Source organism: Epinephelus lanceolatus, chromosome 16 (genome assembly GCF_041903045.1).
Source record: "Epinephelus lanceolatus isolate andai-2023 chromosome 16, ASM4190304v1, whole genome shotgun sequence".
Classification (NCBI taxonomy): Eukaryota; Metazoa; Chordata; class Actinopteri; order Perciformes; family Serranidae; genus Epinephelus; species Epinephelus lanceolatus.
In genome coordinates, this window is record NC_135749.1 from 6,203,519 (window position 1) to 6,227,820 (window position 24,302).

At 40.8% G+C, this 24,302-nt stretch overlaps 1 protein-coding gene across 1 annotated transcript in view; it reads right to left on the bottom strand.

Moving 5' to 3' along the window:
• kcnk9 (potassium channel, subfamily K, member 9) overlaps window positions 1–20,709 on the bottom strand; it is a 63,326-nt gene extending 42,617 nt beyond the window's left edge. Inside the window, exon 1 of the mRNA XM_033636187.2 lies at window positions 19,067–20,709. Within this exon, the coding sequence (XP_033492078.1) occupies window positions 19,067–19,679 (613 nt within the window). The 5' untranslated portion in view covers window positions 19,680–20,709. The remainder of the gene's footprint in view (window positions 1–19,066) is intronic.
• Between the last annotated feature and the right edge of the window lie 3,593 nt (window positions 20,710–24,302).

Below are 24,302 nucleotides of genomic sequence, written 5' to 3' on the forward strand. Positions count from 1 at the left end.
CGAGTCGTAGACGCAACAATGCTTCTGGTGAAGAAGCAACCTCAAAAGTAATGTTGATTTTCTTATTGTGGAAAAAAACATGTTGAAATATTCAAAAATGATATGTTTTACCTTGAATTTCAGTCAGTTTTCATCGTTTTAAACATCTTAAATGGATGAAAACTGACTGAAATACAAGGTGAAATTATTTCAGTTTCACAGAGGGTGAAATAAAGGCAGTGGCGCTCAGGTGTAATTCACGTCAGACATATATTATTCTATATTTATCCTGTAAAAGTTTCTAATGCAAAACAGAATTATTTGATTTGATTTGATTTTTTGTGTGAGTGTTCACTTACTAACTTATTAGGTGAGAAAATACAACATGTGACTTCCTGTATCGACCTTGTTCCTGACGGTGCTACTGTAGAAATGATTTTGGGTGCAACTTCTGGTGCAGCCGTGCTGCTAGAACAGCTAAAAAGAAAGGTCAAAATCGAAGCAGCAGAGGCCAAGATATCCTGATTTTTAGGATGCTTTCACACCTGCCCTGTTTGGTTCGGTTCAATTGAGCTCAAGTTTGTTTGCCCCCTCAGTGAGGTTCATTTGGGCAGGTGTGAACACAGCAGTCACACTCAGGTGTGCACCAAAACAACCAGACTGAGACCTTCTTGAAGAGGTGGTCTCAGTCTGGTTACAAAGGAACTCTGGTGCGGTTGGTTTGAGGTGAGAAGGTGTTCCGACCTGGATGTGAAGCAACTGCAGTCACATGACACATTGTTTGGGTTAAACATGAGCATGTTACAGTCCTGGAGGATTATTAATGTGCACCTCCTCCTGTACTGCCTTAATATGCACATTCAGCACATCCAATGCATCAAAACATTGTTTTCTAGTTGGAGCCGCGCCTCGTTTTCAAACTGTATGGTTTGACTAAAATGAACAATGACAGCAATATAGTCCACGATGAGCAGCGCTAAAATCAACCTGCGCAGTTGTCCCTCCATTGTGACATTAGAAAGTGTCACATTTATCTTGCAAGTGTACTCTTCTTCAACGCTTTGCTTTACTTCCTGGATTTTTCCCACATGGAAATTCTGACCAATCAAGAGCAGCTTTCTTACACAAGGCATTTGATCTGGTCCTCTTGTAAATGCTGCCGTGAGAACACCAACCAACTCTAGGCAATTATACAGCCTTGTAATAGAGTTAGTCCCTGATTCAGACCAAAGCAAGACAACTCAACTAGTGCAGGTTCCCATAACACTGGATCCTAGTTTTATCATAATACACCATGACAGCATCTTTAGACCCCGTGTCTTTCAAACGCCCGACTTCAAGTAAGTAACAAGGCATTGTTATAAATTTGCTGCTTCCAAGCATAAACCAAGCTATTACTTGATAATGTCATCAGAAAATAACCTCCGATCAGAGTTATTTACTTTAAAGGCTCCCTGTCAGATGACATAGTCTGACTGAGTATAATTTCTTATGATGAGTAAACTGACTTTGATGTGTAAAATTGAACCAATGCTCCTTTAAAATGAGGATATTTGGACATGCTAGAGTCTTTTATATCTTTCTCTCAGACTAATATCTCGTGTCATTTCTTTTTGTTTTTGTCTTTTTTTAGTTAAAGCTGCAGGCACAAACTGTGTTGTACTGAGGGACCTTGTGTGCACAGTTTACCCTCTGCGCAGTGAAAACAGACCAGCCGGCTCCAGAGCCAGTGACTCCCACAGAGAGCATCAGTACCACAGGACCACATTCCCATCGATCTGTGTGGAGAACTCCATCAAGCTCCCAGTAGGACACTACAGCAAAGTGAAAATAATCTACTGACTACAAAGTGCAACTAGGGTGAACGCCTCAAATCATTTTCCAATAAGCAGCAGTAAGACAGTGTATTAACAACTTTTTTTTTGTAGAAGAAGAAAGGCGGATACAAATTCCTCCGGCATTATAAGGAATTACAGCCGGCTGCCAAGAAGCAAGGTGTTGATTTACAGCACAGATTTGATCTCACAAATTGGGGACATGGAAATAAAATCTCAAGTGAACAAAAGCACTAAACACCTCAGCAACACTCCATTAATCATTGATAGATACTGCTGGATCGGTCCAGATAATGTAGCACGAGCGTCCAGGGGATAACAACACAAGAATCTTCCCCTATTTTTGTTTTTATCGATGTTCCTCTGTTAAAGTACTAAATCAAACTGTAAAATAGTGCAAAACACAATCATTTAAATTCCAGGTGCAAATACTGCTGTGAACAAATGAGCATTTTAATTATTTCATGTAATACTGCAACACATTCATACAGATAATGTTCATCAGAGCTGAGGACAGATTAAATAAATTAAATCAACATCACATTTTAAATTAATTTGAAGTGAATAAAGAAGACTGTGTGCTGACATACAGTAGGTTGTGCATTAGGTGTCAATTCAGTGTCCATCTTCTACAAAGTGATCATCCACAGCTATTTAAACCACAGGAGGAATTTGCCTCCTGAGGGAAAATGCTGGTAGTAATTCTGTAAACACTTCTGGGAGCTCATGATCTCTTTATATGCAGTGCATGGACGGGATTCCACTAGCAAACACTGAATGAAGTGACCTGTTGGGTTATTTCTTACTTTCTGAAGCCAGTGCGAGGAGCTACTAAAATTAATTTACATGTAGACTCTGATGTGGTAATAAGTAGGGCTACACAATTATGACCAATGATAATCACATTTTTTTTTGTTTGTTTGTTTAATTTTCATACTTTGATCAATAATGAGATCACAATTATACATCTCAATTATTCATTGTTTACAGGGACAAAATATTTTTATTGCACTTTCACATTAAAATAATACAGACCAGGGGTGTAAATATAGGCGGTGCAGGCAGTGTTGTTGCGCTGGGGCCTGTGGGGTAAAGAAATACACCTGTGTTCAAAGAAGACCTCATGTCAAATTAAACTCTGAAGACATCGAAATGCGGCACCTGGGCAGTGACTTGCAGCGTCAGAAACCAACGAAAGAAGGCGTCCTTTAATGTTGGCATGATGCACGGCCGGTTGCTGTTATAGTTTAACGGTGCTCTGCAGCATCAGGGGGAAACGTGGCGGGACAAGGACGAAAGTTAAGGTGGTGAAAGTCCGACTGGGGAGGGTGGGTCTAACAAACACCGTCTTTCAGCCAAGAGAGCAGTGTTCCCATCCGGTAAGATTCTAAAGCCAAACCCTGTTAATGTTTTTTCCAAACCCAACCACGTGCGTTAGTTGTTGGAGGAAAAACAAAAAGTCAGTTTGCGGTGTTGTACTGACATAGTGCGTTTATTTTGAAAGAGGCTGTATCTTAATGGTTAATTTCCTGTGAAAACAGAAGTGTATTTTGAAAGAAGACAATGCATGTAACAGGCAGAACTTGTCACAGTTTCCCAGAGCGTCATCAACAAACACACCCAGGGTACCTTGGATGTCGTATGTGGACGTGGAAAGTCCGTGACCAAACGTCAATAAGTGACAAGGCCGGAGTGAGAATGTGTTGAATGTCAACATGCTAACATGCTCACTATGATAATGTTAGCACGCTAATGTTAGTAGATTTACCATGTTCATCATCATAGTTTAGCATATTAGCATGCTAATGTGTTAATAAGCACCAAGCGGCAACCTGAAAAATGATGCTAATCATTGTAGCCTGCAGCTCTAACTGCCTCTCTGTACACCGCGTTCACGTGTGTGCACTTGCGCGAGACCGTGAGACATGGGCACCGTGTTCATGTGTGTTCACGTGCTTCCGCTGGTCTCTATCCCAAGGCTAAAAACAGAGTTCAAATGAAGTTTTTCCAAACAACTTTTTATGTCGGGGCTTCAGGACACTTGGATCACTACAGACGAGCAGTATGGAGATATTTTGTGGTTTCAATTATGTGTTTTTGGACGTTTGAATCTGGGGCGCCGTAAGCCTCCATTAGGTGGTGTTTTGTTGCTACCTCCTCTCCCCTTGGATCTCCGCAAGTGATGTGAGGACTCTGAAACTTCACCTGAGCCTCCTCCTGAGTAGATAATGGCTGAATTTTCATTTTTGGGTGCACTATCCCTTTAAGGTTAAAATGATGCATAATTAAGGGTGTGGTCACTTTGAGTAACAGGCTACAGTCAGTTCAGTCACCCCTGGCTCCTCCACAGCTCCACCCTCTTTTTCCAAATATGGTTACTTCAGGCTCCAAAATATTGAGAGGGTGACAGCAGAAATGCTGAGCTTGATTTTTAAAACAGGAGTCCAAAAACCAGTGGGTACAGCCATTACAGTCCATAATTAGCACACAACGTACAGCAGAGTCTGATAGGAACATGTTTGATCCTAAACCTGGACACACAATTTGTACCTGATGATGGTGCTAGATAAAAAGGTATATGTAGTTATGATCATATCTGCACCACACACTATGGATTATATCTATCTATCACGCCTTCAAGACAGGATGTTTTGCTAAAAACAATTAACGTCTCAGTGGCACCAGAGGAAAAGTCAGTAGGAGTCACCCTCTGGGGACCACGCACATCTGTGCGAAAAAGCTAAAATATGGTTATTTACTTGTACGACAGAGTCTGAAATAAAGGTGAATGGAATTTTGATTGTCAGCTCAAACTGCCGAAAATTTAAATTTTAGTGTGAACTTTGGGGAGTATGTGGGGTTACACATATTGACATTAAAGGTTTTTCCTCAATTAAGTCTGTCATGCTGTGATCAACACAAATTAAACACCATTCACCGCCACTGTACTATACTGGAGGTTTAAATCTCAGAGGCAGATATCCTAGAGCTATCTGCACTGCTTGATGCCACTGGAGTTGAGTTTTATGTAATTTTGATTAACTAGTCCTTGAAGAATAACCATGTGTTTCTGCAAAAGTGCCAGAAGCTGATAGTGTCTCAAAAATAAGACTGAGGGTGATTTAATGGTTCGCTGTAGCAGGAGCAGTTGCTGTGTGATTTAAGGAAGGTAAACTGAGTTTGTGTTTTATTGCCATTCATATGAAGATCTGAGTGCTTTGGATAAAATGTGCTTAATTTGTTTTGCTTAGATAACTGCTAAAGACTCCCCCAAAAAACAACGTAAAATCTGTAAAACTAAAAACCTTCATGACATTTACAAATTGTCCCTTTACTCTGAAGAGTTCTCCCTTCATAAAAAACATGACATAAGCCGTTAATCGTTGTATATACAGCTGTTATGAAACGCCATGCATAATGAATGAGCAAATCACCTGGATTTAAAATATGCTCAATCATTTGATTGACGCGCTGCTCGCAAAAAGAAGTCGTGAAATCCGGTGTCCTTGATGTATTGGAGATTTACATAATCCATACTAAGTAATAGGAAACCTGGGGTGTTACAGCACGTATGTCATCAGGAAAATTCTGATGAGTAAGTGGGCTTATTCACCCTCCTCATGGTCGTGATTTTGATGCTTGAACACGAGCGTGAACACCGACACAGCTGGAGGACCAACAGGTTCTCTCTGGGAGTGAGTATAGTGTTATTGTACATCCAGCTCTCTAATCAGTCACATGGACAATTTGTGTGTCCCACGAAACTGAACCACTCTCCAGCCCACCTTACTCATGTACACACACACACATGAACAGACAGCAATCACTGTCCACATGCTTCACATCTGCAGGACTCCACCAAACAATCCCTATCAAGATCACAGTGTGTGTTATCATCCACAGGATGACAGCTGAGCAGAGGCAAAGTGCAGCTTTTAACAGCCTGTGGCACTGCGTCAAGTATCGGACAAATCACAGAGCGCATCTATTGTGTGCAAATGGACCCTTGAAAATGTTTCCATCCCCTGACCTTTATGGGCACCATATCATTTCCTACAATCAAATATGTTTCTTATATTCTGTCTAAATCATGTATAGATTTCTTTCCTGTACTGTGGGACCAGCTCTGTTTGAACCTGACATGTGCTATACACACCAACAGGCTTGTTTATGTGGCAGAATACATGAGTAAATAAGGATGATTTACAGCATGATCTATGATTATAATCACCGACTAGAAGTTAGTTTACATACGATCACGTTTATAAAAAGCCTTTTATTTTATAATGGCTTCCTCGCATGGTTTGAATCATAACGCACTCTCTCTTAGTGCATCCTACCGGCACGTAAACTGTACATAATGTGTGAGTGAAATTCAAGACATCCATAAGTGGCACTTGCTGTGCGGCGTAATGGAAACTGTGACGGGCACAATAGGTCCAACAAAAACATGCCATCTGACTCATCTTCACAAAGCAAAGCGCTTTCATTAGAGAGGACGGATGATGAGTTTATCTGTGAGAATGTTGGGATCCACTTGTGCAGCACTACAGAACAGAAGCGTTTTACTTTACTATGGTGTAAATAAATGATGCTCTGTTTTCAAACCATTGACTCGTGGCGTTAGAGTTACCTCGACGTTTGGAAAATTTATCTGGGATTTGCTTTTCTTGTGTTGTTGTTGGCAATAATGTTTATTTAGCACAAAAGTGTTGTTTTAAGGACAGTTTCAGTTTTATCAGATTAAATCTGCAGTGATCAATATTTTAATGTTAATGATGCATCAGATTATGATGTGTAACCAGAAAGGTTAAAAAAGATCAAACTCCGCAGTTCCCCTCAGTTATTCAGTGTTTTTCTCTTTCTGCATTTCAGTTCATTGCTTTGGCTCTCCACTCTCGTCAACCTGATCTCCAGCGTCAGCAGCAGGCCTGCAGCTAATTTCAGAGGAGGGCAACTTGAGTCACATGACCTGACTCGAGTCAGGCTTGAATCGCAAATTTGAAGACTTGAGACTTAACTTAGACTTGAGACAGATGACTCAAAAAGAACTTGATTTATTTTTGTGAAATATTTTTCTAGAATTTGAGAATGTACTTTTTGGTTTTGAAACATGATTGGGTGATTTATGGAGCAATGCCTACAAATTTGGCAACTTTAGGATGCAGCAGACCAGCAGAGGCCAACGTGTAAGGCAGCTATCATGGAGGAGGCTAGTTCAAGATTATAAAATCTGGATTCAAGGATTATGTTTTCGATGACGGTAGAATGACGAGAACATGCAGGGTCTGCTGTTTAAAAAATCAGTGACATAACCACCACAACATCCAACTTCATCCGTCACAGAAACCACAAGGAAAGGTATCTGAATGTGTCTTTTTAGCTAACTTTATTAGCTTAGCTTCTTAGCTTAGGTAGCTAGAAAGATACTTGACCAGCATGAAAGCTTATCATGACTTGACTTCTTTTGCTTGACTTACAGCAGGGACTTGCTTAATATTTTCACCACAGTAACTTGGGACCAGCTTGAGATTTGAAGGTTAACACTTGAGACTTGCTGCTGACTTGCACACAAGTGACTTAAGCCCAGTTCAGACCAATGATTCGTGACGAGACGAAACTGATTTAGAACGTTGCAGAGAAAAGTTGCAGCAGTGTGAACTGGCCAGTCTGAGCTTGATTCAAGCCGGCTGATGGTGTCACCTGCAACTCAACTGGTCACATCGCTGGTGGCTGGTTTTAAAACATTAAGCACATCACCTGTTTCTACAGTCAATCGGCTTGTAGTGAAGTCCGCTGGTCGGGTCAAAATGGCCGCAGACAGTGTGTTTGCTTGCTGCAGCATGTGCCTGTGCCAGTGTTGGATGGTGGGTCGCTGCTGCTGCTGCACGCTGACTGATTAATTAGCGCTGGTTATTTATAGTATTGTGGCGTACTGGTTATGAATACGTTCCATCTGATGCTGGTTTTGTTTCATCACTGTAGCCAGTATCTCACTATCACTATGCTCATTCAGATTTTAAGAAGCTACAAATTATATTCAGCCACAAAATAAACCTGAAAAGCTGCAAATCAGAATGAAAGTTCAGAGAGTTGTTGCATAGGGATGATTTAGAGTGTTGTATTACAGCGCATTGCGAGTAGTCACCTGTTTCAACTCATCTCATCACGGGGAACTGCCCATTGGTCCGACAGCCCATTGGTTCGACATCCCATTGGTCCGACCATATTAAACCCATTGTTCTGAAGTCCCGTTGTTCCGAAATCATCATGATGCCCTGTGGTTAAGGTCTGGTTAGGTTTAGGCACAAAAACCACTTGGTTAGGGTCAGGAAAAGATCATGGTGTGGGTTAAAATGAAAAAGAAAGTGACAAACACATAAGCCGTGAGCCTGCTCCGCCTCAAGCCGGTCGCGGCGCACCATACGCCCGCCGCGAGCCGTTCAGCACCGCGGACAGTCGGACTAATGGGCTGTCGAACCAATGACATGGACCCCTCATCACGACTGTTTGCTACAGTTGGTTGGCAACTAGCTGGTGAAAAATGTGGAGCTGCCAGGAAGCTAAACTGACAAATATTTTACTCAAGACTTGGTGGAGACCAAAACAGAGCTAAAGTGAGGGTGAATATTGGACTAAGATTCGTCAGGGGGCCAGAAATGCAAATCCAAATGAATGCTAATGCTGCTCCGTGTCTGTTGGGTGTGTAGATTGGCTAATGTTTGCTAGCATAGTCAGCGTGACAACTTCATTAGCTGCTAATATGTCAGATGTTTTGTTTTCAGCCTGTTCTGTTAAAGAAAATATTTTTCATCAAACACAAAAACAAAGTTAAATGCCTTATCATTGCGGCATCTTTGCACCGCCCTTCCCAGAGCTCACATATCAGTCAAACAATAGCTATGTTTCCATCCAAAAGTGATTTGAATCATTGGGAAATGCGCATTAAAAGAAATACGAATCCTGTGTGTTTCCATTAAATGTACAGACTTTGGTGAAAACTACGAACTCGCGCGAGTTTTCCGCAGAACCGGAAGCAAAACAAGTCTCGCATTCTTCTTCTTCTACGTTTTCTGGCGGTTGGCAACCAGCTTGTAAATGCATTACCGCCTTCCCGACCCGGAGTGTAGATATCACCATGGAGAGAGGTGCGCTACGTCAGACTTAATTCGAACATAACTGTTTCCATCCCCCGTTTTGCGAATCAACATTTTTTCCAATCAACCAAAACCCGGCTAAAGCGAGCGAATTTTAGTTTGTGCGAATCAGGGGATTTTAATTCCAATTTTGGCGTTTCCATCATAATTTTCCGATGCGATACTTCTAGATGGGCATCTAAACAGGCTGATGGAAACATGGCTACTGTTTCTAGTAGTCTGACAGTTTCAGTGATTTTCCGTTCCTATAGTTGGCACTTTTTTCTTATTCTGTTCAAGCTACTACTGCTCACACTAACCAAAAACAGCTATGCTAATGTGCTACTCTCATTGCATCATACTTTGGGGATATATTGTATCTCTTTGCCATTACATTTGCCTTTTGTTAAAAAAGTGCACAGCTCAGTTTTGACATTCATGAACAAAGCGTTGGAGGTTCCAGTCGCAGCAGCCTCTTAGATTTGCAGTTCATTTTTATTCTCTGAACACATTTTTCATTTAATCTTTGTTTGTGACAAATAATGTCTTCATTAAAAAGCAATTATATTTTTGTCTGGCGTTTAACACGGTCTTAAAGTGCTGCTCACCCTGATTAAACTTCATTAGTTTGGGTTTCAGGAAGAGTTCTGTTAAGGTGTCGTGACGGTCGTGATCCTGTTTCTCTGGCAAGTCTAAAAGAGTAATTTAGACATTTATAGTAAAGTATGATTTGAGTTATTGTTCAAAGCATCACTGGCCTAAACTGCTTATTGACTATATATACACGTGTTGATATTTCCAGACATTTATCAGAGATGACTTTCACCTTTTAAGCTGTCTGATGTCTCCTGGCAACATGAGCAACTCAACACTTTGAGAAAGGTGGTGTATATATATGCACTCCTACATGCTGCAGTTGCTTTTCCCTCTCCGAGTCGAGTTTGGGTGAGAACACCTTGCTCTCACCCCATGCTGTCATCACTGAGTGTCACATTGAGTGCAATTAGTCACAGGTATAAATATAGTCAACTTGCAGGGTCGATCTGGGTGGAAAGCACGCTGCGGCGGGTGCAACAGCCTCATCATGGCGATGAGACGGGCCACTCAAGATAGGCTGGTCTGACATGTGCTAACAGTATCACAGCTGGGCTCCAGTTTCAGGCCTCCAGCTGCTTTTTTTTTTTTTTTTTTTTGGAGCAGTTTATGGAGGTATGATGAAAATGATGAGTGTCTGATGGATTATCACCTGAAGTTCCCTAAAACTTAAGTTTCACTGTGTTTAGTCTTTTATCAATAAAGCACAGTCAGCTGAGGCCTGCAGCTGTGGATTACAGATTCTTAAATCCTCCATGAGTAAGTGTGTTACCTCGGATCCAAAACTCAAAGTGCAGGCCTCAGATTCAGCCTTTTTCATACCGCAGCTACTACTGTCATTACCATAACTACTACAACTGCCACTACAACTGCTTTTACTAGTACAGCTACTATTACATCTACTGTTACAGTTTAATGATACTCAGATTATGCTGTTTCTGTGTGCCACACGTTCAAATACAAGAATTTGATACAAATTTCTGCTGCTGCCACTTTTATCATTGGACTAAAGTGCCTCATTCAGTCTAGATTTTGAGATATGCAGTCTTTATATCTACAGCAAAATATTTTAAGCTGCACAGTTAAGTGGTGCTGGTTTTCGTCCTCTGGTTATTGAGGTATAAAAGCATTCAAAACCTGTTCTCCAGGTGAGAGCTGATTCGTTTAATTTGTACTGTACACGTACAATGATTTAAGACTCTGCAAAACCCTGAAATATTAGATGATAAATGAGGTCCCTAATACTGCCACTACTACTACTACTGTTATTGCCAATAGTAGTACAACTACCTTTACTCATCCAGCTGCTACTAAAATCACCAAAACTGCCACTACTACTTTTACTCCTGCAGCTGCTACTGAAAGTGCTAATACTGCCACTACTACTACTATTATTGCCACTAGTAGTACTAACACTGCCACTACTACTAATACTACTTTTACTCCTGCAGCTGCGACTAAAACTGCTAATACTGCTACTTCTGCTACTATTACTGCCACTACTACTACTAATAGTACCACCACTACTGCAACTGTTAATTTAACCCCTGCAGCTGCTTCTAACACTGCCACTACTACTACTATTTCCTTTACTCCTAGAGGTCCTACTAGAACTGCTAATACTGCCACTACTACTACTATTTCCTTTACTCCTAGAGGTCCTACTAGAACTGCTAATACTGCCACTACTACTACTATTTCCTTTACTCCTAGAGGTCCTACTAGAACTGCTAATACTGCCACTACTACTACTACTACTTATATTTTACTCCTGCAGCTCCTACTAAAACTGCTAATACTGCCACAACTACTACTAATACTGCCACTACTACTACTACTACTTATACTTTTACTCCTGCAGCTCCTACTAAAACTGCTAATACTGCCACAACTACTACTAATACTGCCACTACTACTACTACTACTTATATTTTACTCCTGCAGCTCCTACTAAAACTGCTAATACTGCCACTACTACTACTACTAATAGTGCCACTAATACTACTGATACTGCCACAACTACTACTAATACTGCCACTACTACTACTACTACTTATATTTTACTCCTGCAGCTCCTACTAAAACTGCTAATACTGCCACTACTAATAGTGCCACTAATACTACTGATACTGCCACAACTACTACTAATACTGCCACTACTACTACTACTACTTATATTTTACTCCTGCAGCTCCTACTAAAACTGCTAATACTGCCACTACTACTACTACTACTTATATTTTACTCCTGCAGCTCCTACTAAAACTGCTAATACTGCCACTACTAATAGTGCCACTAATATTACTGATACTGCCACAACTACTACTAATACTGCCACTACTACTACTACTTATATTTTACTCCTGCAGCTCCTACTAAAACTGCTAATACTGCCACAACTACTACTAATACTGCCACTACTACTACTACTACTTATATTTTACTCCTGCAGCTCCTACTAAAACTGCTAATACTGCCACTACTACTACTACCAATAGTGCCACTACTACTACTGATACTGCCACTACTACTTATATTTTTACTCCTGCAGCTCCTACTAAAACTGCTAATACTGCCACTGCTAATAGTGCCACTAATACTACTGATACTGCCACTACTACTACTACTACTACTACTTATACTTTTACTCCTGCAGCTCCTACTAAAACTGCTAATACTGCCACAACTACTACCAATAGTGCCACTACTACTACTTATATTTTACTCCTGCAGCTCCTACTAAAACTGCTAATACTGCCACTACTACTACTACTAATAGTGCCACTACTACTACTGATACTGCCACTACTACTACTACTACTACTGATACTGCCACTACTACTACTACTACTTATACTTTTACTCCTGCAGCTCCTACTAAAACTGCTAATACTGCCACTACTACTACTACTAATAGTGCCACTAATACTACTGATACTGCCACTACTACTACTACTACTACTACTACTTATACTTTTACTCCTGGAGCTCCTACTAAAACTGCTATACTGCCACTACTACTACTACTAATAGTGCCACTAATACTACTGATACTGCCACTACTACTACTACTACTACTACTACTACTTATACTTTTACTCCTGCAGCTCCTACTAAAACTGCTAATACTGCCACTACTACTACTACTACTACTACTACTTATACTTTTACTCCTGCAGCTCCTACTAAAACTGCTAATACTGCCACTACTACTATTTCCTTTACTCCTGGAGCTCCTACTAAAACTGCTAATACTGCCACTACTACTACTACTACTACTACTACTACTAATAGTGCCACTACTACTACTGATACTGCCACTACTACTACTACTACTACTACTACTACTATTTATACTTTTACTCCTGCAGCTCCTACTAAAACTGCTAATACTGCCACTACTACTACTACTAATAGTGCCACTAATACTACTGATACTGCCACTACTACTACTACTACTACTACTACTTATACTTTTACTCCTGCAGCTCCTACTAAAACTGCTAATACTGCCACTACTACTACTACTACTACTACTACTAATAGTGCCACTACTACTACTGATACTGCCACTACTACTACTACTACTACTACTACTACTATTTATACTTTTACTCCTGCAGCTCCTACTAAAACTGCTAATACTGCCACTACTACTACTACTAATAGTGCCACTAATACTACTGATACTGCCACTACTACTACTACTACTACTACTACTACTACTTATACTTTTACTCCTGGAGCTCCTACTAAAACTGCTATACTGCCACTACTACTACTACTAATAGTGCCACTAATACTACTGATACTGCCACTACTACTACTACTACTACTACTACTACTACTTATACTTTTACTCCTGGAGCTCCTACTAAAACTGCTATACTGCCACTACTACTACTACTAATAGTGCCACTAATACTACTGATACTGCCACTACTACTACTACTACTACTACTACTACTTATACTTTTACTCCTGCAGCTCCTACTAAAACTGCTAATACTGCCACTACTACTATTTCCTTTACTCCTGGAGCTCCTACTAAAACTGCTAATACTGCCACTACTACTACTACTAACAGTGCCACTACTACTACTGATACTGCCACTACTACTACTACTACTACTACTACTACTTATACTTTTACTCCTGCAGCTCCTACTAAAACTGCTAATACTGCCACTACTACTACTACTAATAGTGCCGCTACTACTACTGATACTGCCAGTACTAGTACTACTACTACTACTACTACTTATACTTGTACTCCTGCAGCTCCTACTAAAACTGCTAATACTGCCACTACTACTACTACTAATAGTGCCACTACTACTACTGATACTGCCACTACTACTACTACTACTACTACTACTTATACTTTTACTCCTGCAGCTCCTACTAAAACTGCTAATACTGCCACTACTACTATTTCCTTTACTCCTGGAGCTCCTACTAAAACTGCTAATACTGCCACTACTACTACTACTAATAGTGCCACTAATACTACTGATACTGCCACTACTACTACTACTACTACTACTACTACTTATACTTTTACTCCTGGAGCTCCTACTAAAACTGCTATACTGCCACTACTACTACTACTAATAGTGCCACTAATACTACTGATACTGCCACTACTACTACTACTACTACTACTACTACTTATACTTTTACTCCTGCAGCTCCTACTAAAACTGCTAATACTGCCACTACTACTATTTCCTTTACTCCTGGAGCTCCTACTAAAACTGCTAATACTGCCACTACTACTACTACTAACAGTGCCACTACTACTACTGATACTGCCACTACTACTACTACTACTACTACTACTACTTATACTTTTACTCCTGCAGCTCCTACTAAAACTGCTAATACTGCCACTACTACTACTACTAATAGTGCCGCTACTACTACTGATACTGCCAGTACTACTACTACTACTACTACTTATACTTGTACTCCTGCAGCTCCTACTAAAACTGCTAATACTGCCACTACTACTACTACTAATAGTGCCACTACTACTACTGATACTGCCACTACTACTACTACTACTACTACTACTTATACTTTTACTCCTGCAGCTCCTACTAAAACTGCTAATACTGCCACTACTACTATTTCCTTTACTCCTGGAGCTCCTACTAAAACTGCTAATACTGCCACTACTACTACTACTAATAGTGCCACTACTACTTCTGATGCTGCCACTACTACTACTACTTATACTTTTACACTTGGAGCTCCTACCAAAACTGTTAATACTAATACTTCTTTCTTGTCTTAACTAAGAACGCTTTATTTTGTGAAAATAAGGCTTCCTTCAACTTGTCAGCCGTCTCACACTGTTTTATCCTATGCTGTTAATACAGTGGGATGTCCAGTAAATCATAACTGAGAAAGCTAAAGTGGAAAAATAAGCTGAAGCTCTTCATATTTTTTGTGATCAGATGATCAGTGTGTACGGCTCTCTGTGCAGACGAGCTGGTGTCTCTGTGGCGAGCTGTGTTGCTACACCTCTCCTGGGGTATTTGATCCTTCCTGTGATTTATTCTGCTGTAAAATATACACAACGGGCATTGAGCTCTGGAGCGTGTGGTTCCACATATCTTAATAAACATCTTTGCACCATTTTTACTGTCCCACATGGCGACACCAAAATTTAATTAGTTTTCACAAACAGCTCATAGTTGACACAGTCCAAATTGTTTTCCTTATCTGTGCAGCAGAGTTTCATTCCGCACAAAGTTAATTTTGATTCTTTCACTTTTAGTGGTCGAAATAATTATTTGCACAAGAATAAATGCAATTTCATTACTTCTAAGAGGAAAATTTCCCTCTGAGGCATTAGCAGGTGAGTGTATGAGTTGATGAATCTCATGCTGTTAGCTGAACGGGATATCTGAGTACGGTCTTCCAAACATTGAGTGAACTCATCAAATCAAAGCTCCACTGCCGAAAGACATGGATGGCTGGGTCAAATACGACCTGCAAATAATTCTTAGCTTTGGATTTAACCTGCCAGATGAAATGAGGCGGCTTTATGGAGTCTGGATGGTCAGGCAAATCACAAAAGAAGATATCAAAGTGACATCAGGACACTTTCCTGTGATTGTCTTAACTTCATGGTCTGAGGCGTCAGAACATTTCATCTGTTCCAAAGCTACAATAATATCACTAAGAGTGCTGAACTTATCGTCACAGCAGGAATACGACCAGATGACTGTGTGCTGTTTCGTCTAATGATGGCAGCTTTGCCCGGGGGGTTTATAGAAAGTTACCTCTTCTTTTTCAATGAACTACACAACACTGAGCATTTTATACAGTAAGCTTCACCCTACAGGTATAGACAGTGTGGGTAAAGGACAGGCCTGGTAATTCTGTACTTTTGTTATAGCCAGTAATTCCCATGAAAACTCCAAACTAACAATGTCAGTCCATCTTTCAATACTGTCCTCCTTCTCCAGCTGGTGTTTTGAACTCAGGGTCCTGACACACCAAGCTGACAGTTGGCTGCCCTAGTTTATGGTGTGTGTCCCGCACCGTTGGCACCAGTCAGCCTTTGTCACCTGGTAAATAGCCGGCTTAGCATATTGAATCACCATCAGAGCCGGCAGAGCCCATAGGTGAGAGAAATAATTCTGACTGGCAGTTCAGCTCAGCGCTCAAAGGGAGAAAAGGAAGTGAGGAAAGCAAACAAAAGACTAAAGTCAAGCCGCCATGAGATCAAAACAAACATGTTATACGAGGTAAGATTATTTTTTAGCCACTGAGCTCTTTATCAGAAATGGTTTTTAATTGTTTGTGTTGTTGTTTGTTTCGACGTCAGGTTGTGTTGTTGATGTGCTAACTGGCTAACTAGCGTCTGGCTAACTAGTGTCTTGATTCCGTCCTGTCGGTTTTTCGGTTTCCCTTTTTGAAAGATGAGGAGAATTCTGCCACCTAGTGGTGTGGAGAGTTATTTCCTCTCACACAGGCGCAAAACGTACATGCTAGTTGGCCATTGGCTGTAGCCTTTGCGATGTGTTCAAGTGCGACTTTTTAGCCGAGACACGTGCAGCAGTTGGCCTGCTGTGTGTGGGGCTTCAACCCCGAAACCATATACTCCTACTGACAACATTAATCTTTAATAATCGTTCATGGATGTATGGTTTCATTTTCAAAACAGACTAAATGATTTCCTAAACCCACTTGGCGCTGTAGTTTTAAGCAAATGTGACTCAAACTGGAGGAAACTGTGCCTTTGTTTGGACTATTTACAGCTGCAGATTGATACACATTTGGTTAATATTTACAGTGGCAGAACAGTGTACGTAGACTGAGTCACAATGTAAAGTGTTGAGTAACAGCTGGTGCAATTGTGTGAATCATTGATAATTTAAATAGTGTCTGAACCACACTGGAGCTCTGTGGCTCTGAGGAATAAGATATATCAGGCTTTGGATACACGTTTTTAATAGGAGCAATTGATTGTTGGTGTATGGGGTTTGGTGACAATAACAAAAACTATAGAATATCACCTGACTTGTGCTTTAAGGTGAGAAATTAGATTTTTGTTAACAGTGTTTTTCCAATTCCGATCTTTCTTAAAAGATGTCAAATGTTTGCAAAATGGCATCTAAATCATCAGACTGACGTCAGTGACTTGTGTTCTACAGGTGTTCTGAATTATTCACACACAAACTGCTCCATCACAAACTCCTTTTGTGAGTTTTTAATTACAATTTGCCTGAATTCATTCATTTATACAGCAATTTGGTGAAATTATAACAGAATATGCTCATATTATTATGAGACAGTTCCTCTGGGAGTTCACAAACAATATTACCTCGCAGTAATTTTCCACAACATTGTAATTTGTATTTTGCAATCAGCAGGAGAAGTCGCCTGTTCTGACGGGGCTGTTTTTTAACCTACTTCTCTCCAATCTGCTGCCACCATGATGCAGTCACTATCATGAGACCATTCCTGACCTGTCGAACTTTTATTTTAACTTCTTATTGAAAAATGCACGCATGAAAATAATGTTAATCCTGTGCATGCTGCAGGAAAACTCTGACTCTCCTCTGAACTGTTCTTACTCCTGCTAAGAGAATGCTAATGCATTAACGCGTCCTGGTTCCTACAGAGGAGCCACAGCCCGCTGCGGTGAATGTAACCACTCCACACAACATGAATATTACAATGGCTCTTGTTGCTGTAGCCTAGAAACAACAGCGTATCCACCTTCGCCGCTCGGTGCAGCCGGCCCTGTTAAGTGTTGCCTGGCAAACTGGAGGACAGGCCTGGTGCATTAGTCCCCCCCCCCCCTCTTGAATAACACTATCTGACTTCCACAATGGAGAGAGCGCTTCTCTGTGACCTCTGCGGAGAGGGAAGTTAATTTTTAAATGTTCTGCCACTTAATCTAAAGTCAGCTGATTGAAAGGATGACTTTTAACTCGTTTTGGTATAATAGAATGAATTCAATTAAGTCCAACTCGTTTTCGCTGAAGCTTCATTTGGTGTTGTGATGATTAAAAATGCGGAATGGATGTGGTTTGATTGTGGAGCGTAAACAAAGAGAAACTCAGTGCACCCTCCTGCTGGAATTAAAGCTTTGTGACGCAAATGTATCATCGCAAATCGCGTCAAACTGATGTAATGGGTGTCTCCTTTCAGGGGGGATCACAGAAAATTAATGCATCCATGAAAACTGGATTAATTTGTCCTCTCATGGTTTTGCAGTCACTTATTGTTGTAAAGCTCTTTGATCACCTCATGCAAATCCAACCTGAGGAGTAGACATTAAAATACAGTTTTTAAATGTCAAAGGTGAGCCAGGATCAGCAGAGGTGGCGTCACATCTCACTTGCTGAACTCTGTCGTCCTGCCTGCGGCTCGACTCAGAGGATCTGTCCTTTCAGCACCACAGCTCTGCTCTCCTCTCCTCTCCTCTCCTCTCCTCTCCATCAGTCCCGTTCACACAGCCTCGTCATCCACCTGCACAGCTCCACATCTCCCCTCCTGCAAGCTCTGGGAGGAAACCTCGGCGTGTCTAACACCCTCAACTCCTCACACTCTGTCAGACTTTGAGCTGCGTCTTGGTGACGCACCGGCAAAGTTGAATCATAACGTACTACAGCGGCACCAGCGGAAATGATACGTGTGTTTTAAGTCTTGTGAGTGCGCTACGTCATTCCTCTGTGTTATTTAGAGGGAATCTAAATATCCTCGTGTTGTTTGACACAGAGCTCCTCTGAGTACAGGTCCCCTCAGACCAGCGAGTGACTGCTGCAACATGTTGCTTAAAACTTTATCTTAAGACTCAGTTTGACTGCTCTGAATATGAACATGTGCTTTCGCGTAATTGCCCCACAGGCCGGTTTATTGCCTTGGAAATGTAACTGTGCTCATAATAAACCATGTCCTGTTGCGCAACTGATGATAATACGCTGAGAGGCACCTGTAATGAATATGGTGCTCGGTTTCACTGGTGTCAGAGACTGGGACTCACCAAAAGAGACTTACCTATGGTGGTTATCACCGTGATGGCAAAGTAAAATGACCCTGCAAATTTCCACTGCACCCCGGCTCTGTGGGGCTCTGCCTCCATGATGATGGTCTCCAGTTTGCGGTAATCATCCTCGCTGATGTTATATTTCCCCTGGAGACGCCTCTCCTCGGCTTCCAGCTGCTCTTTTTCCCGCATCTCGAAGTCGGACTCCAGGGCGTCAAAGACGGCGGCCCCGACGAGCAGGTATGTAAACGTGCAAATGATCAGGGACAAGGTCCGCACGTTTTGCCGCTTCATGGCCAACAGGAAGCGGCGACCGAGGGGCTCATGTCCCCTCGGGTTCCCCGGGAAGGCGCAGCAGGCGTGGGGAAAACCGTGTGGACAGCGCCTGGAGGCGGAGGCGCAGAAAGGTGCGCTCCGGTGACGGTGACCGCGGTGGACGCCGGAGTCGGAGCAGCGGTGGAAGTCCCCCGCCTTGTGGTGATCCCTGTGACAGACCCCCAGATCCTGCTCCTGGTTTGCGGAGAGACACAAGAGACTGCTCGATCGCCTGGACCAGGAGCCCTGCAGCCGAAAGACCCTGCGCAAGACCTGCCCAAACCAAGTCCTCCCGGTGCGCAGTGCCATCAACAAGCTGCTTCCAATATCGCCTGTTGGTCTCTTTTCTCCTCAAGTGAAGTGATGATCTGAATAAACTCTTCCAATCAAATAAATGATGTGTTGATAGATCCCCGTTTCTCTCTTCCCTTTGATGCTCCACTCACTTTGTCTGTGATGTGATTTAAAATGTCCTACAACTGGGCATCTTTCCGCTCGTCTCTAAGTTTCAGCTAAACACCAACCTGTTCATTGTAACCTCATCAGCAGTCAGGCTATTTTTAGCAGCCATTCCTCACACACCAAAAAATCCTGTTTCTGTGAAATCCTTAAATGTTCCTCGCAAACAGCGGACATCCTCATCAGAAATGTGCTGAGTCGCCGATATGACGGGAGGGTCACAGAGTATCGCAGAGGAACATCAAGTTGGGAAATGTTACTCACACAGTGCGCAGATGAAACATTCTCACAGCCGTATTCCCCTGTTCACTTGCTTTATTCCTGGATCAACTCACCACTTGTTGGAGGAATAAAAAATATTCCAAGCACGCAACAAATCCTCGTCGACAACAGGTTCCATCGCAAAGAAGAGTTTCCCCCAAATGAAGATCTTTTTAAGGATGCGCAGAGGTGAAGAGAAAAAGCACATACTTTAGAGATCGAATAAAAGGCTACAGCGCGCTCCGTGCCCGCAGTGGCACTCATGCTCCGTTGCGCACATCCAGACCTCCCCTCTCCTACTGTCTGCTGATGAGTTTATGCTGATTTAGAAAAAAAAAGAACACATGTGTTTCCCTCGTCGTGTGGGGGCCTCTGACTTAACCATGCGTGTCACGAGCTGCTTGTATTTTGAAGGCTCCACATTTTATGTCTCCACACACTCCAGTCTCTAATCGGTGGGCGTTGCTCCTCCTGTCTCTGTGTTTTTCTCTTTTTTCCAAGTGTCACGATTCATCCAGTTTCTGGCCTGAGGATCTGCGTGCTCCTGGAGGCTTCCTCCTCGGGAGGAAAAATAAAAATCAGCTGGGGCACATCTGACTGCATTCCCCCACCGTCTCCACGCCGCGCGACCTCCCACAGTGACCACTCCTACTCATTATATGGACAGAGAGGGTTTACTGAGTTGACTCAGGTGGACACATTAGTGCTTTTAACATTCCGGCAGCAGTGAGGAGATGCGCGCTCCAATCCGAGCTGCTCAGCCTGCCGCTGCTGCGCTGTCCGAGGTGCTGGAGGCTGACAGACAGGAGCACCGCTGCGCACAGAGCAGTCCGAGTTATTGCACACTCTCTGAGGACTCATGCAACAGGGAGAGATAAATATAAATAGATTTTTATACACAATACACCCTGAAATAATGTCTGATTACCACCTGGGCAGAGCAGGCAACAAATCCAGACCCTCAAGGGCCCAAAATTAACTTAATTTGATTCAATGCAAAACTGTTAATCCTGCATGTATGCACAGCTAAAGAACAACATAAACCTCACTAAGATAAAACCTGATTATGATCTAATCTTGAAGCTACAAAGAACCCCCCAAACCCCCATTAGAGGCCTTTATTTTCTCCGTTTATGTTTAACAATGCTGCTGATGATGATGATGAGTCATGCTCCTATCTTGTGATTACAACAATCCTAAATTATGTATTATTCATTCTTGTAGTCTAAGAGTTTTAATTTTAGAGTTTTTGAGGTGTTATTTCTTATCTTGATTATATTACATCCGTGTTGGAGGAATGATATTAAACTTTTATGTTGGACTCAACCTGAAATTTATAGTTTGCGTGAGTATGGAAACCTCCCAGCATGCACTGGAGCAACAGACTGATGGACACAGTTCACTGTATGTGTGTTTCTCCAGTGGTGTTATTGTGATTTACACATTGTTCTACAATGTTTCCACAGTTCTAATGTTGTTGTATTATTAGTTATTAGGTTAAATGGAGATAGACCATGATGATGTTGATGACTTATTCTCCAATGAGCACTGAAACACTAGTGGAGTGGATTGGTTATTAAACCAAGAGTTAAGGGCAAAACACCTGCTGTTTTATTTCTATTTTCATTATATCAGGATTTTATTGATAGCAGACAGCAGAGTTATGACAGGAAACAAACAATGAGGTATGAGCAACAGAGGTTAGTGGCCAGCCACAAAGCAGGGATGTTGCAGTTCATTGTCAGTGTTTTAATACAGTTTGAATAATTATTTCTCCATACTCTACAAAAATGCTCCTCCTTGACCTAAAAAGTCAGTTTCAATTGTAGGAATGGAAATATGCTGATTCAAGTTAAATATTTAGTGTGAAACATTTACTCACTCTAAAAAGGGATTCATGGTTGGTGGAGGATGCTTTTCAGCATTAAAAATAATATGCTTGTTACATACATGTTTTAGTCAATTGATAACTAATTTTAAGAAGTTGGTAAAAAAAAATACATTTTTGAGTAGGATGGAATGAAAATAAGTTAAAATATCTGAATTAAAATAGTTTGAGCACTCAGTATTAACACAACTTTGGATAAATATAAAGTTTATTCAACTTAAGTAAGTTTTCTGAGGTCAAAGCAAATCATATTGGTTGTACTTGAATTAACTAAGTTTGTCAGATTATAAAATACTCATAGGATTTACTCTACAAGGCCAGAGGTGGAACTATACTTAAAAAGATGCATATAAATTGTTACCATATTATTATTATTATTATTATTATTTTTAAGTTGAACCAATGGATTCTCTTTTTTTTAGATGTACTTGTACTACTCTGTACATTATTTTAAATAAGTAAATCAATATGATACATTTGAGTGTGCATTTTTTTTTAATTAATTAAATAATGAATTAACTGTTACAAGCAACTACAAATACACAAAACAAAAGCTAAAAGAATCTATTGATGGTGTACCATTTGTTGAAACTTACTCACAACTTCTACTCTTCAACTTCATCCTTTGAGATAAATACAATTCGTCTACTGAAAAGTCCTCCATTAGACTATTTGTCAGGACGTCTATAAATGGTCCCAATAGATTTTCCCAGTTTTGCAAAAGTACATTTTTTCATAGAAGGTGAGCACTTTATTATTATTCTCACTTTATATCCAGAAAATGACCCATATTTCTTTCAGTACGTTGCGATAATGCTGGAATAGATTGTGCCATATTGGACATGAACATAACTACATCATCTGCATATTAAGTCAACCTATTATACAAGCTTTGTAATTCAAGTCCAGAAATGTTTGACTGAGATTTGGTAGCTACTGTGCAGCAAACGCTTCTATTGCTAAATAAATAGTGATGATCAAAGACTGCAGTAAAGGAACAGACATGATGTTATTGGTTTGAGCTCAAGCTGAGGGGTTAGTTTGCCAAATCTTTATACATTAACAAAGATTCCTCAAAGCCAAAACATGTTCGGGCCTAAAGACAATAAATAAATAAATTTAATTATTAATTTAAATTTATTTTATTAATATGTATAAGAAGTCCATCTGGACCTGCTACCTTTTCTGTCTTCATAGAGGTTATAGCCTCTGAAAGCTCAACCATGTCCAGTGGGACGTCAACCTCAGAGTGGTCCTCTAAATGATCACAAACCTTCCTGTGTCAAGGGATCTAAAGGCGGCCCTGAAGACTAAAGGTTTTCATTATATATTCTACAGATGGTGTTTCCTCAGCGTTCCGTAGGGTCAGAAAACATCTCTCCTTGTGGCACCTCCATTTCATTAATTGTTCTCTGGTTTTGGAAGCCTCTAACACGCCAGGCTGGAAGTTTTTCTGCTTTTTCCCTTCGGTCCTTTTTAAGACTTTTTCATTCCATCTAAATTTGCAAAAACATTGTGGGAAGAAACTTCATTAAACTGAGTTCTTAAATTCTCTAATTTTCTTCTTGTTACTAAGAAATCACAGATTCCTTCAGCTGAAACCTGAATATATGTTCTTTTTGGCTTGCTTAATTCTTTATTTGAGCTTAAAACCCCACTAATTTCAAAGTAAAGATCTTAATGGGATTCTATGAAGTTAGGAAATCAGATCATGTCAGCATTTGGTATTGAACTGGCATCAGATTGGTCCTTTAAATAGACTGTTCAATTTATACTTAACCATTAATATTGAGTGATCTGAGTTTACCATAAGTAATTAGTGCAGTTATTAACAGGCAAAAAAAACTTCAGATATCAGAAAAACAACTGAAATCTCAACAGTGATGCTCGGCTGTTAAAGTGCAGAGAAAAGCTGTGAATCCTCTTTTTAAACCACAGCTGGAAATCATACTTTGGTCTCATAGAAGCCCAACCTTGATATTTCTAAACTCATATTGAACTTATTAGGTCAGGACAAAGCAGAAGCTGTTTGTTTGTTGAGAAAATCCTCCTGAATAGATGTAAAGTGTCCACAGTTAGGGCCAGCTCATTACAGCTTATTAGACAGTAACACGCTGAACAGGTACAGGGGGAAACGGAGGAATGAGCCATAAAGGTTTCTCATACTCATTATTTTAAGTACCAATGAAAACTGGAAATAACATCCACATATTGAACAAGACCACATTATACATATTTAATGCCAGACTCTTAGAAATAAGGATTCATCCTGAAGAACTTAGGGTCTACCTAGAATCATTTGCATCAAGGGTTCTTTGTGAGAC